The sequence below is a fragment of the Leucopleurus acutus genome (assembly GCF_964270905.1).
Source record: "Leucopleurus acutus genome assembly, chromosome: X".
Classification (NCBI taxonomy): Eukaryota; Metazoa; Chordata; class Mammalia; order Artiodactyla; family Delphinidae; genus Leucopleurus; species Leucopleurus acutus.
This window is the reverse complement of record NC_139148.1, coordinates 129435220-129452903: the sequence shown is the minus strand read 5'-3', so window position 1 is coordinate 129452903 and position 17684 is coordinate 129435220. Positions and strand designations below refer to the sequence as shown.

At 37.7% G+C, this 17684-nt stretch overlaps 1 protein-coding gene across 1 annotated transcript in view; it reads left to right on the top strand.

Annotated features, from left to right (window-relative positions):
• GABRA3 (gamma-aminobutyric acid type A receptor subunit alpha3) overlaps positions 1–17684 on the top strand; it is a gene marked incomplete at both ends in the record, with an annotated part of 152459 nt that overhangs the window by 16510 nt on the left and 118265 nt on the right. The window contains one exon of the mRNA XM_082864868.1: positions 11161–11282. Within this exon, the coding sequence (XP_082720994.1) occupies positions 11161–11282 (122 nt within the window). The remainder of the gene's footprint in view (positions 1–11160; positions 11283–17684) is intronic.

Sequence of the window (17684 nt, the reverse complement as noted above, 5' to 3'; positions counted from 1 at the left end):
TCTTTCTGACCTTACATTGTTAGTGTATAGAAATGCAACAGATTTCTGTGTATTAATTTTGTACCCTGCAACTTTACCAAAATCATTGATGAACTCTAGTAGTTTTCTTGTAGCATCTTTAGGACTTTCTATGTATAGTATCCTGTTATCTGCAAACAGTGACAGTTTTACTTCTTTTCCAATTTGTATTCCTTTTATTTCTCTTTCTTCTCTGATTTCCATGGTTAAGACTTCCAAAACTATGTTGAATGAAAGTGGTGAGAGTGGACCTCCTTGTCTTTCTCCTGATCTTAGAGGAAATGCTTTCAGCTTTTCACCATTGAGTATGATATTACCTGTGGGTTTGTCATATATGGCCTTTATTATGTTAAGGTATGTTACCTCTCTGTCCACTTTCTGCAGAGTTGTTATCATAAATAGATGCTGAATTTTATCAAAACCTTTTTCTGCATCTATTGAGATGATCAGAAGTTTTTTATTCTTTGATTTGTTAATGTGGTATATCATACTGATTGATTTGTGAATATTGAAAAATCCTTGCATCCCTGAGATAAATCCCACTTGATCATGTATATGACCCTCTTAATGTATCATTGGATTTGGTTTGCTAGTATTTTGTTGAGGATTTTTGCATCAATGTTCATCAGTGATATTGGCCTGTAATTTTCTTTTTTTGTGATATCTTTGTCTGGCTTTGGTATCAGGGTGATGGTGGCCTCATGGAATGAGTTCGTAAGTATTCTTTCCTCTGCAACCTTTTGAAGTAGTTTCAGAAGCATAGGTGTTAATTCTTCTCTAAATGTTTGATAGAATTTGCCTGTGAAGCCATCTGGTCCTGGACTTTTGTTTGTTGGGAGTTTTTAAATCACAGATTCAATTTCAGTACTTGTAATTGTTCTGTTCACATTTTCTATTTCTTCCTGGTTCAGTCTTGGGAGATTGTACCTTTCTAAGAATTTGTTCATTTCTTCTGTGTTGTCCATTTTATTGGCATATAGGTGCTTGTAGTAGTCTTTTATGGTCCTTTGTATTTCTGTGGTGTTGGTTGTAACTTCTTTTTCATTTATAATTTTATTGATTTGGGCCCTCTCCCTTTTTTTCTTGATAAGTCTGGCTAAAGGTTTATCAATTTTGTTTTTCCTTTCAAAGAACCAGCTTTTAGTTTCATTGACCTTTTCTATTGTTTTTTAGTCTATTTCATTTATTTCTGCTCTGATCTTTATGGTTTGTTTACTTATACTAACTTTGAGTTTTGTTTATTCTTTTTTCTCTAGTTGCTTCAGGTGTAACGTTAGGTTGTTCATTTGAAATTTTTCTTGTTTCCAGAGGTAAGCTTGTATCTCTATTAACTTCCCTCTTAGAACTGTTTTGTTGCACCCCATAAGTTTTGGATCATCATGTTTTCATTTTCATTTGTCTCTAGGTATTTTTTATTTCCTCTTTGATTTCTTCAATGATCCATTGGTTGTTTCATAACATATTGTTTAACCTCCACCTGTTTGTATTTTTTGAAGTTTTTTCTTGTAGTTGATTTCTAGCTTCATAATGTTGTGGTTAGAAAAGATGCTTGATATGATTTCAGTTTTCTTAAATTTACTGAGGCTGCTTTTCGGGCCAGCATGTGATCTATCCTGGAGAATGTTCCATGTGCACTTGAAAAGAATGTGTATTCTGTTGCTTTTGGATGAAACACTCTAGATATCAATTAAGTCCATATGGTTTAATGCATCATTTAAGGCCTGTTTTCCTTACTGATTTCCTGTCTGGATCATCTGTCCATTGATGTAAGTGGAGTGTTAAAATCTCCCAGTATTATTGTGTTACTGTCGATTTCTCCCTTTATGTCTGTTAACATTTGCCTTCTATATTGAGGTGCTCCGACATTGGGTGCATATATATTTACAATTGTTACATCTTCTTCTTGGATTGATCCCTTGATTATGTAGTGTCCTTTGTCTCTTGTCTTTCTTTGTCTCTTTAAAGACTTTAGTCTTTAAAGTCTATTTTGTCTGATATAAGTATTACTCCTCCAGCTTTCTTTTGACTTCCATTTGCATGGAATACTTTTCCATCCTCTTACTTTCAGTCTGTATGTGTCTCTAGGTCTGAAGTGGGTCTCTTGTACACAGCGTTTATACAGGTCTTGTTTTTGTATCCATTCAGCCAGTCTGTGTCTTTTTGTTGGAGCATTTAATCCATTTAAATTTAGGTAATTATTGATATGTATATTCTTACTGCTATTTTGTTAATTGTTTTGGATTTGTTTTTGTAGGTCTTTTTTCTTCCTTTCCTCTTTTGTTCTCTTGTGATTTGTTGACTATTTTAGTGTTGTGTTTGGATTACTGTTTCTTATTTGTGTATATATCTATTATATATTTTTGGCTTGTGTTTACCATGAGGTTTTGATATAACAGTCTACATATATGCATGCTTGTTTTAAATTGCTGATCTCTTAATTTCAAATGTATTGGAAATATCCAGCATTTGTACTCTCCTCCTCTCACAATTACTGGTTTAGATATCATATTTGTGTGTGGATGATTTCCTACCTTTATTGTATGTTTGCCTTTATTAGTGTGCTTTCCCATTTCATAATTTTCTTGTTTCTAGTTGTGGCCTTTTCTTTTCTGCCTACAGAAGTTCCTTTAGCATTTGTTGTAAAGCTAGTTTGGTGGTGCTGAATTCTTTTAGCTTTTGCTTGTCTGTAAAGCTTTTGATGTCTCCATCGAATCTGAATGAGAGCCTTGCTGGGTAGAGTATTTTTGGTTGTAGGTTTTTCCCTTTCATCACTTAAAATATATCATGCCACTCCTTTCTGGCCTGCAGAGTTTCTGCTGAAAAATCAGCTGATAACCTTATGGGTTATGTATGTTATTTGTTGCTTTTAAAATTTTCTCTTTATCTTAATTTTTGTCAGTTTGATTACTATGTGTCTCAGCCAGTTCCTCCTTTGCTTGATCCTGCATGGTACTCTCTGTGATTCCTGGACTTGGGTGACTGCTTCCTTTCCCATGTTAGGGATGTTTTCAGCTATTCCCTTTTCAAATATCTTCTCAGGTCCTTTCTCTCTCTTTACTCTTTCTGGGATCCCTATAATGTGAATATTGCTGCATTTGACATTGTCCCAGAAATCTCTTAAACTGTCCTCATTTTTTTCATTCTTTTTTCTTTATTCTGTTCCATGGCAGTTATTTCCACCACTCTGTCTTCCAGCTCATGTATCTCTTCTTCTGCCTCATTTATTCTACTATTGATTCCTTCTAGCGTATTTTTCATTTCAGTTATTGTATTCTTCAACTGTTCAGTTCTTTATTTTTTCTAATTCTTTGTTAAAAACTTCTTGTAACTTCTTGCTCTGTGCATCCACTATTTTCACAGGATCTTGGATCATCTTTATGATCATTACTTTGAATTCTTTATCTGGTAAATTGGCTACCTCCATGTCACTTAGTCGTTCTTTTGGGGTTTTATCTTATTCCTTCATCTGCAACATATTCCTCTGCTGTCTCACTTTTTCTAAACCTTCTATTTGGGTTTTTATGTATGTGGAAGGTTAGCTATGTTTCTCCAGCTTGGAGAAGTGGCTATCTGTATGGGATGTGCTATATGCCCCAGTAGTACTCTCTCATCACCCACGGGCCAGGGACCAGCTGGCCCCAAGGTAGATTCTGAGCTGTGTTTGTGAACTCAGTTCCACAGGCTGTGGGACTGTATATTTCTTGCTTCTGGTGTCTGCCCCCTGGTGGGTGAGGTGGGTCTAGAGGTTCCTGCAGGCTTCCTGGTGGGAGGGACTGGTGCCTGCCCACTGGTGTGTGGAGGTGTGTCTTGGCCCTCTGGTGGGCAGTGCCATGTCAAGGGGAGTGTCTAGAGATGGCTGTGAGCTCAGGAAGTCTTTAGGCAGCCTGTCTGTTGATGGATGGGACTGTGTTCCTGCCCCGTTGGCTGTTTGACCCGAAGTGTCCCAGCACTGGAGTCTAGAGGCTGTTGAATTGGGCCAGGTCTTGGTGCTAATGTCCAAGCAAGATGTCAGCCTTCAGATGGGTACTCCCAGGTGTGTTCACCTCCAGCTTTTATGTCTCAAGAAAACCACAGTTGCCCTCTGCCTCCTCAGGAGACCCTCGAAGACCAGCAAGTAGGTCTGCCCCAGGCTCCTATGAAGTCACTGCTTTTGCCCTGCGTCCCGATGCATGCAAGACCTTGTGTGTGTCCTCCAAGAGTAAAGTCTCTGTTTCCCCTCTGTTTTTTTTAATTTTGTTTTATATTGGTTTATAGCTGGTTAACAATGTTGTGTTAGTTTTGGGTGTACAGCAAAGTGATTCAGTTATACATATACCTGTATCTATTCTTTTTAAAGTTCTTTTCCCATTTAGGTTATTACAAAATATTGAGCTATACAGCACTTTTTTCATTCTAATTTCTAATTTCTTTTGTTTAATTCTCCTCTGACTGGATAATATCAAACTATCTGTCTTCAAGCTCACAGATTCTTTCTTCTGCCTGATTGAGCATACTGTTGAAGCTGTCTATTGCATTTTTCATTTTATCCATTGTATTCATCTTCAGAACTTCTGTTTGGTTCATTTTTTAAAAATTTCTGTTTCTTTGTTGAGTTTCTCATTTTGTTCATGTATTATTTTCCTGAGTACATTGATTTGTATATCTGTGTTCACTTGAATCTCATTGAGCATCCTTACAATTATTATTATTAATTATACACACAAAAATTCAGGCTGGTTGTTACCTATAGGGGAACAGGAGGGGCTGGGTTGGATTAGAAAAGTACGCACAGGGGCTTTTGGGGTTCTGGTTATTTGGTTACATAGAGGTTCACTTTATAATAATTGAACACTATGCAGATATGCATTTTTATACTTTTCTCAATGTACAGTTCACAACTGTCTAAAATATAAAACTTTTATGAGTTTTAAAATTGTACAATGATGTCAAATTATACATATCCTTTTGAAGCCCAATGTTATTCAGATTTTTGATTTTGGGCTTTATCTGGCTTAATACATGTCAATCTAATTTACTCATTTTCATTGCTGTCTAGGATCATATGCAAAAGCCAGAGTTTACACTTTCATTCTCTAACTGAGCAAGCGTTATTTCATATTTATGTTTTGCAATTAAAACAGTACAGTATGGGCTTCCCTGGTGGCACAGTGGTTGAGAGTCCGCCTGCTGATGCAGGGGACACGGGTTCGTGCCCCGGTCCAGGAAGATCCCACATGCCGTGGAGCGGCTGGGCCCGTGAACCATGGCCGTTGAGCCTGCGCGTCCAGAGCCTGTGCTCCGCAACGGGAGAGGCCACAACAGTGAGAGGCCCACATACTGCAAAAAACAAAACAAAACCAAAAGAACAGTACAGTAGAGAAAACTTGCTACTTTCCTCCTTATGCTCAGGCAAGGAGGTTTCTAGTAGAGTCAAATGGACTTGAAATTGCTGAGTCACAAGGACTGTACATCTTCAACTCCGTTAGATCCTGTCAAATTGCTCCTGGAAGTAATTGCATCATCTGACCCTCAGAATAATTCCTGGTTCCTACATGTTCCCCAGTATTTGCTATTACCAAACTTTTCAGCCTTTGCACATATGCTGGCTATGAGATGAATCCCCTTGGTGTTTTAACTTGCATCTTCCCAGTTACTAGTAACGTTGAGCATCTTTTCTTGTGTGTCTTGACATTTCTGGATCCTCTTTCATGAACCATGTGTTCTTATCCCTTGCCCATTTTCAATTGAGCTGTTTCTCTTTTTCTAATTGGCATGTAGGAGTTCTTTATATTTTGAACTCTTTTTCAGATAACTCACAGATCTCCATTTCTTTGGGGTCAGTTATTGGAGTATTATTTTGTTCCTTTAGTGGTATCACATTTCCTTACATTTTCATTTTTATGATTGGTTTGTATTGATGTCTGTGCATTTAAGGGTGCACTCACCTCTTCCATTCTTTTTGGACTGGCTACAGTAGTGAAAGACTTTCACTTGGAGGTAGCTTTAAAAGGCACCAGCTGGGTGGGATGCAGCATCCTTGGTTCCTGGTGAGGCACAGTGGTGTAGTCTCCATGCTGCTCCATTGGCAGACATTGCCATTGGCCAGACTGTGGGTGTCTTCTGTGGCCAAGGCTGCAGAGGACCTGCAGGTGGCAATGGCAGATAGGGCTATTGGAATCTTCAGAGGCTAAGGCTACTGGGGTCTTTCTGTTCTCACCCCTTATTTTTTTGCCCATGGGAGGGTGTTCTACCTGAGGAGATCCTTCTCAATGCCTGGTCTGGCATGCTGACACATAGAACCCTCAGAGCTAATGCCCGAGGATCCAGTGCACATGGAACTAACACAGCACCTGGGTCCTGAAGCACAGGTGCACTTGTTGCAGCTATATCACTGGTTTCTAGGATGTGGGCATGTGTAGATATCCCATGGAACCAGTACCTGGGTCTCAGGGGCTCACTGCTGTGACTCTGGCTGGTAGGGAGAGGGCAGAATGCAGCAGTTCCACAAGCCATGGGATGACAAGGTACAATGGTGGCTTGAGCCCAGGGGCCAGGGTACAGTAGTAGCATAGCCTGGGGATGGTGGGTCAAAGTTTCAACTCTGGCCCCAGGGGGAAGTTGCAGGAAAGCAGTAACACAACTCTGGTAGTAGTCTGTTAAAGCTATGTGTTGGGATCCAGGGACCTGGGCACAGGGCAGTGGCAGCACAGTGCTGGCAATGATGGTCAGAGCTGTGACCTGGAACCCAGGGGATGGGGCTCAGGGAAGTGGCTACCTAGTCCCAGCTATCATGTGTCAGAGCCCTAACCTGAAACCTGAGGGGAGAGCTCAGGTCAGTGGTAACACACCTGGGAATGATGTTTCAAAGCGTTGATCTGGGATGGGGGTTGGTGGAGAGCTCAGGGTAGAGGTAGCCTGGTTTCAGCAGTGATGGGCCAGAGACACAACCTGGAATCCAGAGTTCAGGGTTCAGGGCAGTGGAGTCCACCTCAGCAATGACAGTTCAGAGTCTTGACCTCGGATTGGGATGTGTGGCCCAGGGCAGCAGCCACATCCCATGCAATGAAGACCCAGAGCCACAACCTGGAATGCAGTGGGTGGGTCCCAGATGGCAGCATCAGGACCCTGATAATGGAGGTCTAAGAGTGACTTGGGACCCAAGAGGTGGGGCTTAGGGCAATTTTAGCACCACTGGCAATGATGATTCAGAGCCTTGTCCTGGAACCTGGTGGGTGGGACTCAGGGCAGCAGCAGCAAAGCCTGGATAATGGCAGCCATAGTGTGACTTATAACCAAGGAGGCTAGACCAGGGCAGAAGAGGCTTTCCTGGTGAAGGTGGGACAAAGCCTTGACTGTGGCCAGGGGAGAGTGAAGAGCAGAGGCAGCTCCAATCTCGTATATGGCAAGATGCTGTGGCATCTGATTTCTAAGAGTGGGGCACAGCAGCAGCTGGGGACCCTGAGGGCAAGTCTCACCTCAGTGACAGCTCCAGGGAGTAGAGATGTAGAGGGGGCCACTCCATTTCATCAACTGACATCAGAATCAGGAAAGACTGTGGGAGACCTCTGTAGCAAAAGCTGCAAATGTCCACAGTGGTGAGGCTTTTTGCTGGGGTTCTCCTGCCCTCCTTCTCCCTGTGTGGTGAACTTCCTCAGAGGTGATTCTTCCAGGTGCAGAGCAGGTCCTGACTGGGAGATGAGGTGACATAGGTAGCATGCTTCCTGTACTTTTCTATGTGGCCATCTTGATTTTTGAGCTCCTCAGGTTTTTGCTACTGCTTCTTTGTTTTCTAGAGCTTTCCCTTAGCTGTTTTCTTCAGTTTGTAGTTATTTATTGTTCTTATGGATTTGTGTGTGTGTGTGTGTGTGTGTGTGTGTGTGTGTGTGTGTGTGTGTGTGTAAGGGGGAGATGAGCTTTGAGACCTCTCCATCTTGTTGACACTACCTTCTGCATAGTAATTTTGGATTTTCTTTATTTTTAAAATCTGTTCTCCCCCAGGAGATAATACAGTATTAGGGAAAATGCCATCCTTTTAATGAAGTAAATTTATCCTCTTTTTAGGTTGTTTTATGAACTGTATCAGCAACTCCACATCTGTGCCTCTTCTGCTTCCCCCTGACATAAACACATCAGGGTCCTTTCTCAATGTAGTTGAACTAATACTTATTACTTACCCTGAACTTAATCACTTGGTGAGCTTAACTTTTCCCATAGCATAGAAGTGCATATCTTTCAAAGGTGTCTCATTACATCTTCAGGAGTTTGGGGGAAAAGGAATGATCAACCTCAATGTATGTTGAGCTTTACCATTTACAAAGCAATTTCATGGTTTATTATCTTATTTACTTATTTCTTCTGAAAGCATTATAAGTTGGGGAATTATCTCTGTGTCACATGTAAGGAAATAGTTCACATGATCAGTTAGTGGCAGATTCAGGACTAAAACTCTGTTCATTTGACCCTAGTTCTTTGGATTTACCACTATTCCATTTTTAAGACTAAAAAAATGACTAAACTTGCCTAACCTATAGATACTGTATTAGTAACATCATTTTCATTTTAAATGATGCATTATTAATATCATATTTAGTCCAGCCAGTAATGACAGATATAAGGCAAAACAAGCATGGTTATTGCATCAGTCTCATCAACTTAATAAGCATGTGGCTTTAAACAATCCCTTTCTTTTGTTGGTGTCTTAGGTTGTCAATCTGTAAAATGAAGGGAAATAATTATATGGTCTCTAAGGTCCTCCATAATCCTGACATACTATGATTCTTTGTTGTTCCCCCAGACTATTTTGGATGGGTACAAACTACAGAATCTTCAGCTTGTTGCACTTCAGTTATTTAAGAAGAGAGAGTTCTAACTTGTGTTCTAGATTAAACAAGATTCCAGCTCCCCCTGCAATAATTGACCACATAAGAAGAAAAATTTATCAGGAATCAAGTGCAAAATCATAGAGAAATCTATTGAAAATTGTTTTGGAATGATGTTTTGCATTAATTTTTGACTTAAAATTTATTAGTGAAGAATGCTGCTATCAGCACAGAGTCAGAAAGGGATGGAAATGCATCATCAAGGAAATTATTATTTCAGTAAGAGAGGCAGCACAGTATATTGGCTTTATATTCAGGAATTCTGGATCCAAATTTTAACTTTTCCATTAACAGTCAGTGTGGTTAAAACTTATGTTCAGGGACTTTACAATTTCCATCTATAAATCCACCTGGAGTAGATATCTCTGAAGCCCTTTATAGCTTGCTATGACTCTGTGAGGATTCTACTTTTTATCCCCTTCCAGTAATAAAAAAATTGGCTTTTCATTCAATTCATAGACCTATTTCCCAGAAATCAAACTAGGCTAACCAGGGTCAAGATTCCCCGCAGTGAGAGTTAAGGGAAAATGAGAAAGAGGTTTTCACAAAATCAATTGAGCTCCTGTAGCCTCTCTCCCCACAGCCCATGTAAGATGGATTCAGAACATTGGTGATTAAGTTAAATGTGAGCCAAGACCTGACAGGGTGTCTGTTTTTATCTCTTCAGCATATTGATGTCAGTTAGCTCTGCACTACAGTTTCCTTCTTTCTTCCCCCTTCCAAATGAGGTATCTGTATCACTTGTGGTACTCTTCACTAAACCAGCCAATCACCTCTAGTCTTCACTGGTTTCCAGTGCTTTTTGACCAAAGCTTTCCTTATGGCTTTGGCTGATGGGGGTGCCAATATTTTGTTGTGACTATTTACATTTGAATTATGCATTCAAGTACATAAGCTACTATTTTACAAAAGAGAAAACAAACTTTGAATACTTCTAGATATTAAGTATTAAGTCTGGAAATTTTAATGCATTATTTAATATTGATACAACATATCAGTGAAGTTATTTTAATTTTAAAGATGAGAAGGCTATTACTAGAGGTGTTATGTGACTTGCTTAAGGTCACTCAACTAATAAATTCAAATTCATGTCTCCAGACTTTTTAGGCCTAGGTACCTTTTTCATTCCACGTGTATCTATTTTATCATTTGAGTGTCTCAGAACACCTGTAAGCAGAGGAGCGATTACCTTTACCTTTTTTCTGCTCTGTTTTTTTTCTATAGACACACAGTTGATGCTCATTAAAGATGCATTGAACGATTATGTGAATTGAATTCGGTTTATGAACTAAGGAATTTGGGTTCAAAATGACTTTTCAAAGTTTATCAGCCAGGGAGTGGCAGTTTAGAGTAAGAACTATTCAATTCAGATGCGCCTACTATTTTGGTGGGAAGACATATTGACTGCCTCTCAAGATTCCTTCTGTTAACCTGTCTCTTATTGCCCCGATTAACTGGATGCTATGAATAGTTATTATATATCTATTAATGGCGACCTTCTGGGTCCAAAACTACCCAGGGCCTTTCTTTATTTCTAGTCCCGTCAAACCACACCAAGCCCCTCCTCATAAAGTGAAAGCATTAGTCACAGCCTCGGCCTGATTAGGTGATTAGTAAAGTGCCCACTGCTTGGAAAGGCTTGCAGAAGGCATCCACACTGGATAAGCAGAAGGTAGCTGAGGGTCTCTAGAAAATCAGAAAATTTGGATTATAGTTCTATCTCTGACCCTCACTAGCAATACGACTGTGGGCAAATTTGGTGTTCTCTCTGAGCTTATTTCCCCATGTATGAAATGAAAGAGATTAGGAATCTCTTAAGAGTTCTGGTAGCTTTAACATTTAATGGACTGCTATTGCTTTGTTGCCTTATCTCCATAGGGTGAGAGATAGGTAGATTACATGTAATTCAAAGGTCTTTCTGGGTCTGTTGTCCTGTGAACCTGTGTTTCTCTAGGCTAGAAAAGGGGTAAGTTAACAAAATTTTCCTTTTTTCTTTTGGAGGCCCTTTTGTTCATGAAACAAAATGTGATAAATCAACTTTATGCCATGTATTATTCCCACAGATATCCTGTCCAAGATTTCTACGGGTGTTTCTCCACTGCTGGGTTGGGGCTGGACTGTATGTTTGGCTCATGCCAAAGTGCTTGCTGGTTTGGTTGTGGTACAAAGCTATTTAATTGGCCCAGTCTACTGATTGACATTTTCTTGAATTAAAGTGTTAGACATTTAATTGTTTGCTATTAAGAACTATTATTTTGTGTCTCTTTTTCTTCCACTGCCTCAGACTCTCTCCGAAGCATGCTCCAGATATTCCTGATGACAGCACCGACAACATCACTATATTCACCAGAATCTTGGATCGTCTTCTGGATGGCTATGACAACCGGCTGCGACCTGGGCTTGGAGGTCAGTTATTGTTTCAAGATCTTCTTGGCTATTGTCATCTAAAAAGATTCTTAAGGTACCTTCAATAGTGTCTTGATCAATGAGGTTAGTGTAAAGCTGAGTTTCTTCCCTTTGAGCACTGGAAATTAGTTCTAATCCTTCATTTCAATGGTCAATCTCTCTGGTCTGGTTTTGGAAGGTTCCAAATTTCACTTAGGTAAATGCATATAGGGTATTAAACCACAACATTTGGTCACACCCGTTTCTGGTAATAAAATACCAATCCCTGCCTGGATGGCAGGTATGTCCCAGGAACAGCTGGGAAACATGTCTTTGTTCTAAAAACCCTGAGCACATATCAGCCTGATATTCCAAAGAGGAGAAATCTGATGGCTAGATGGGATCTCAGTTTAGTATGATCAGCAATATGATTGCAATGAAGTAAATGCATTATAATACCTCATGGACCATATTGAAAGGGCAAGTATACCAATGTATTTATGTTTTTTTCCTGAACCATTTGAGAATTAGATGCAGATATCATAACCCTTTATCCCTAAATACTTCAGTGTGTATTTTCTTAGAACAAAGAAGTTATTTTATAAAATTACAATGAAATTATAAATTCAGAAAATGTGACCTAATACTATTTACTAATCTGTAGTCCATATTCAACTTTTGCCAATTATCTACATTTATTATATGATATTCTATTGTAATAAAACCCTTTCCTTCTCTTTAGTTAATTAGGTAACTATCAGCATGAACAGATGGATTCTTATTTTATTGAATGAAATGTAATCCATTAATATTATTATATATTATTATCTATTTTGATTACAATGTTTGTTCATAATTCCCTGTGTTTGCTTGGTGGGAGCTTATTCAAGCTGACTTTTGATATATTCTCATTTTTGAGCACTTTTTGGCATAACAGTATATTCCAGACTTAACTTGTACTCTCCCTCATTCAGCCTTATAATCAATCATTTTTTCCAAGAAGAAACAGCATCTTTTTTTGTGGGAAATTATATTTAAAATCCAACTTCTGTGTGCTAGATATTTTCATTGCTACTGGGTGTCATTTGCATCTAGGACCCTTCAGTGGACAGAATTGAGAAAATAGAAAATTACATATATACATATATACACACCTGTATATATTCGTATATATATATACATATAGATATATAAACAAATATGTGTATAAATGTAGACATATATGTGTATGTGCATGTGTAATGAGTCTATACTGATACCACTAATTCCAAATGAACAAATTATTCTTCACTGATTTACTAATTTGTTTTATTCTACAATATACATAAAATAGTGAATAGTGTTGGAATTACTATACCTATACCACTATAATAAACTCACTTATTAATTAAAGTTAAAGATATGTTTGCATGGTCTTTTTTTGGGGTTGTTTGTTTTTAGATGAAGGCTATATGGCTCTTGCTTTAGTATAAATAATAGATTGGAACAGGGCAGTATTGGAGGAAGAGAAGACCAGTCAGAAATTGATTTCAGTTGTCCAGAATGAAGGTGATGATTGTGGGAATGTAGAGAATTTGGTGACTGATTAAATTATGGGATTAGGGGAAAGGGAGGAGAAAATGATAACCTCTAAGTTCCTGGTTTAGATGACTGAGTGGTGCCATTTTCTAAAATAAGGAATATTGGAGGAGGAACAGTAGTATTTTGTTTTATTATGTTTCTTTTGGAGTTTGGTTGGAACAAAGAAGGTAGGGGAAGGAGGTGGAAATTAGTTGTAGACATTAAGAGTTTGAGTACCCATGAAAAATATGCATGGAGCCTTTTGCTCTGGCTAACATGGAGTAACAGGAACCAGATTTATCTTCTTAAAAGACAACTAAGAAATGAACAAACATAGTATATAGTAGTTATCAGAAATTGAACAAAGGCAGCACAGGACAGTGATTCTTGAAAGAAGTGAAACAAACAAGCTGAGCCATAGGATTATATCACCTTACTGCCTCAATAAATTTCAGGCTGCAGTGTAGGGAGGGAGAATCCACATAGTGCCTGGTGGACTCCCTTAGTTGATGAGAAAGAGTTTTGAATTTGGGGTGGCCAAGATGGCTAAAATTTGTAGGGCAGAGAAGAAGCAAGAGGTGCATGGAGAAGTGAGAGTTGTGCAGAGGGAAAGATCCAGAAATCTGCTGAGAATTTCCCTCAAGTTTTCAGGTAAGTACTGCTCAGCTCATGCATATAAGGAAACAGCCCAAGGTTGAGGAAAGGACCACTGGACAACAGCAGATGGAATAATAGGGTTGGGAATAACTTGTGTTGCTACCAACCAGAGTGGAAAAACTTGCAACATATGGGGTTAGGGTAGGGTACTCAGAAGAATATGGCTTCAGTGGCATGGCAAAACCATCCCCAAACAAAGGCTGTTCTGGTCCCAACTAACAAAGCTTAAAAGCAAGCTTGAAAAGTAAATATCAAAATGTTTACAGAACATTATCTCAGAACAAAGTTTAAGAATATTTGCACAAGGTGAATGTACAATGGCTGGTATGTAGTCAAAAATTACCAGACATGTAAAGAAGCAAGAAAATACAACCCCAAAAGGCAGAATAACCAATCAATAAAAACAGATGCATAAATGACACAAATGAATTAGTAGATAAGTATATTAAAATAGATATGTCTAAATTCCATATGTTCAAAAGTAGAGGAAAATATGAGCATGTTCAGTAGAGACATGTAAGTTAAAAAAACAAAAACAAATTGAACTTCTAGGTATAAAAAGCACAATATCTGAGGTGAAATGCATACCAGATGAGACTAACAACAGATTAGACACTGAGGAGGAAAAGATTGATGAGCTTGAAGACACAGCAATGGTAGCTAGCAAAAATGAAACACAGAGGGAAGAAAAGACTGAAAAAGTGAACAGGACATCAGTGCACTGTGGGATAGCTTCAAGTGGCCTAATATAAGTGTAACTGGATTATCTGAAGGGAGAGGCAGAAAATGTCTTTGAAGAAAATCTAGTCAAAAAATATTCTAAATTTGATGAAAATTATAATCTGCCCAAACCAAGTTCAACAAACAAGAAACATGAAGAAAATTACACCAAGGGAAATTATCAAATTGCTTAGAACTAATGATAAAGAGAAAATCTTAAAAGCAAACATAGTGAAACAGAACATTTATATACACAGGGAAAATTTTAGAAAGACAGCAGGCTTCTTGTCAGAAACAGGGAAGCAAGAAGGTAGTTAGCAACAGCTTTAAAATACTAAAAATGTCAATCTAGAATTCTGGACCAGAGATAATATATTTTAAAAACATAGGTAAAATAAATACATTTTCTGACATATAGAGGCTAAAAATTTCATCACCAGCAGGTCTGTACTGCAAGAAATGTTAAGGGAAATGTGTCAGGCAGAAGGAAAATGATGCTAGATAGAAATATGGATCTATAGGACTTCCCTGTTAGTCCAGTGGTTAAAACTCCATGCTCCCAATGCAGGGTGCCCAGGTTCAATACTGGGTCAGGGAACTAGATCCCTCATGCCACAACTAAGAGCACATATGCCAGAACTAAGACTCAGTGCAGCGGAATAGAATAGAATAGAACAAAATTAAAAATAAATAAATAAATAAATAAAATTAAAATGGATGTATAAAAAGGAAGGAAGAGCAACAAAAATGGAAAATATGTGGGTAAATATGTCTCTTTTTTTCCTAAATATCTTTAATAAATAACTACCTAAAGCAAAAATAATAACATTGTATTGTGTGGTTTATAATGTATATGTGAGGAAAATGTATGACAACAATAGCACAAAGGCCAGAAGATGAAATGGAAATACACTGCACATGATGTGATATGATATTATTACTTGTAGGTAGATTGTAATAAATTAAGAATGTGCACTGTAGAACTTAAAAATTATAGCTAATAAAGCAAGAAAGTTTATAAAATCAATAGGAAGGCAGAAAAAGAGAAAAATGTAACAAAGAATAGATGAAACACATGGAAAACCAATAGCAACCATATTAATCATCACATTAAATATAAATAACCTAAACTTCTATTTTAAAAGGCAGAGATGGTCAAAATAGATAAAAAGACCCACAATTGGTCCCTGAGAGAAACCCACTTTAAAGATAGACAGAGAAAGACAAATATATGATATCGCTTATATGCAGAATCTAAAAAAAATGATACAAATGAACTTATTTACAAAACAGAAACAGACTCACAGACTTACAGAACAAACTTAAGGTTTTGTACCAGGGGGAAAGGGTGGGGGAGAGGGATAGATTGGGAGTTTGGGATTGACATGTACACACTACTATATGTAAAATAGATAACCAATGAGGACCTACTGTATAGCACAGGGAACTCTGCTCAATATTCTGCAATAAATGAAATGGGAAAAGAATTTGAAAAAGAATAGATACATGTATATGTATAACTGAATCACCTTGCTGTACACCTGAAACTAACACAACATTGTTAATAAACTATGCTCCAATATAAAGAGAAAGAAAAGAGTACATAACAATCCTAAGTATTTATGCACCTAATCATAGACATGAAGCAAAAACAGGAAACTGAAAGGAAAAAGAGATGATCTATAATTATAGTTAGAGATTTTAACACTCCTCTCTCAATAAACAATATAACGAGTAGACAGAAAATAAGTAAATGTAGCAGAAAGAGGAACCATTGTCAACCAAATTGACTTAATTGTCATTTGTAGAACACTCCAACAAACAGCAGCAGAATACACCTCCTTTTCAACTGAACCTACAACATTTACCAAGATAGACCATATTCTTTGTTGTAAAAAATTAAAAGAATTCACAGTATACAAAGTATGTTCTCTGGCCAAAAGGAATAAAATTAGAAATTAAAACCAGATATATCTGGAAAATCTCCAAGTACTTGCGAACTAAATAATATACTTCTAAATAAAATATAAGTCAAAGAAGAACTCAAAAGAAAAATTTAAAACCTTTTCAATTAAACAAAATTAAAAACATGGTATAAAGTAGTGCTAAATTAAAGAAACTTATAATACTAGATAACTGTTTTAGAAAAGACTAACCTTAAATCAAGTCCCCATGCCTGGGGTTGACAGCAGCTCCAGGTCTCCTCAGCTTGCCTTTTCCAGCATGGACCACTGCCCCATGAACCAGATCAAGGACACTTCAGGGCACAGTAACCTCAGCAGTGCCATGCCCAAGTTAGAGTCTAGATTCCATGAATGGGGGCTGGGAGGATGAAGGGATTTCCTACCTCTCAGCCAAACTTGCCCAGAATTTAGCCATAACAATAGGTAGCTTGCTCTAGGATGAGAAATGCTGGTGTCTTGCCCCTCCCAGGAAGATAGCCCTCTAAGTGGGAGCTGGGAGAAGAGAGAGCCCTGTGTTCTTTCTGGGCTGCACCAGTCTGGAGTACAGTTTCCTTCAGACTGATCTGGGAAGGGGGAGGGTGGGAACAATTCTTGTTTTAAATAGTCTGGACTCTTGATTTTCTTACTGAGTTTTAGTAGATTTTCTTTAATAAATAGTTTACTTTTCTTTTGTTGTATGCCCTTAGGACCATTTCCAGAAACTTTAAATTGTAGTTTTTAAAATACATTTTGCAAGTTTCACTGAGGAGCAAGTCTGCAGAGCTCGTCATGCTTTCATGCCAGAAATGGAATTTCTAGTAACATTTTTTAAAGATTTCATCAGATTATATACCTAGATGATTATGTCATATGAGAAGAAAGTTTTAATTCTTCCTGTGCTATATGGATGCACTGGTTTTCTTCTCTTGTTTTAGTGCACTGACTAGACCTCGCATATAATGTTGAACAGAAAAGATGAAAACAGACACCATTGTCTGTTTTTGATCTTACAGAGAAAGCTTCCAGTCTTTCACCATAAAGTATGATGTTAGGTGTAAGTTTTTCTTAGATGCATTTTATCAAGTTCAGGAAGTTCTCTTCTATTCTGGTTTTGAAAATTTTTAATGAGAATGAATATTGCAATTTTTCAAATGGTCTTACTGTGTCTATTGAGTTGATTCTATGACTTTTAAAAAATTTTCTTAATATGGTGAATTACATTGATTTTCAAATGTTTAAACCAACCTTCATTCTCATGATAAATGCCACTTGTATATTAATTACTTTATATTATAGATAGGTTTGAGGTCTGGTAGTATAAGTCCTCTGGCTTTGTTCTTCTTAAAGATTGTCTTGGCTATTTTTGGCCCTTTGCATTTCTAGATAACTTTTAGAATCAGCTTATCATTTTCTAATAAAATCTGGAATTGACTTTGCCTTGAGTCTATAGGTTAACTTGAGGAATTTAAAAAATTATAATACTAAACCTTCTAAATGATGAACATGATATATTTCTCCATTCATTTTGTTCTCCTTTAATTTC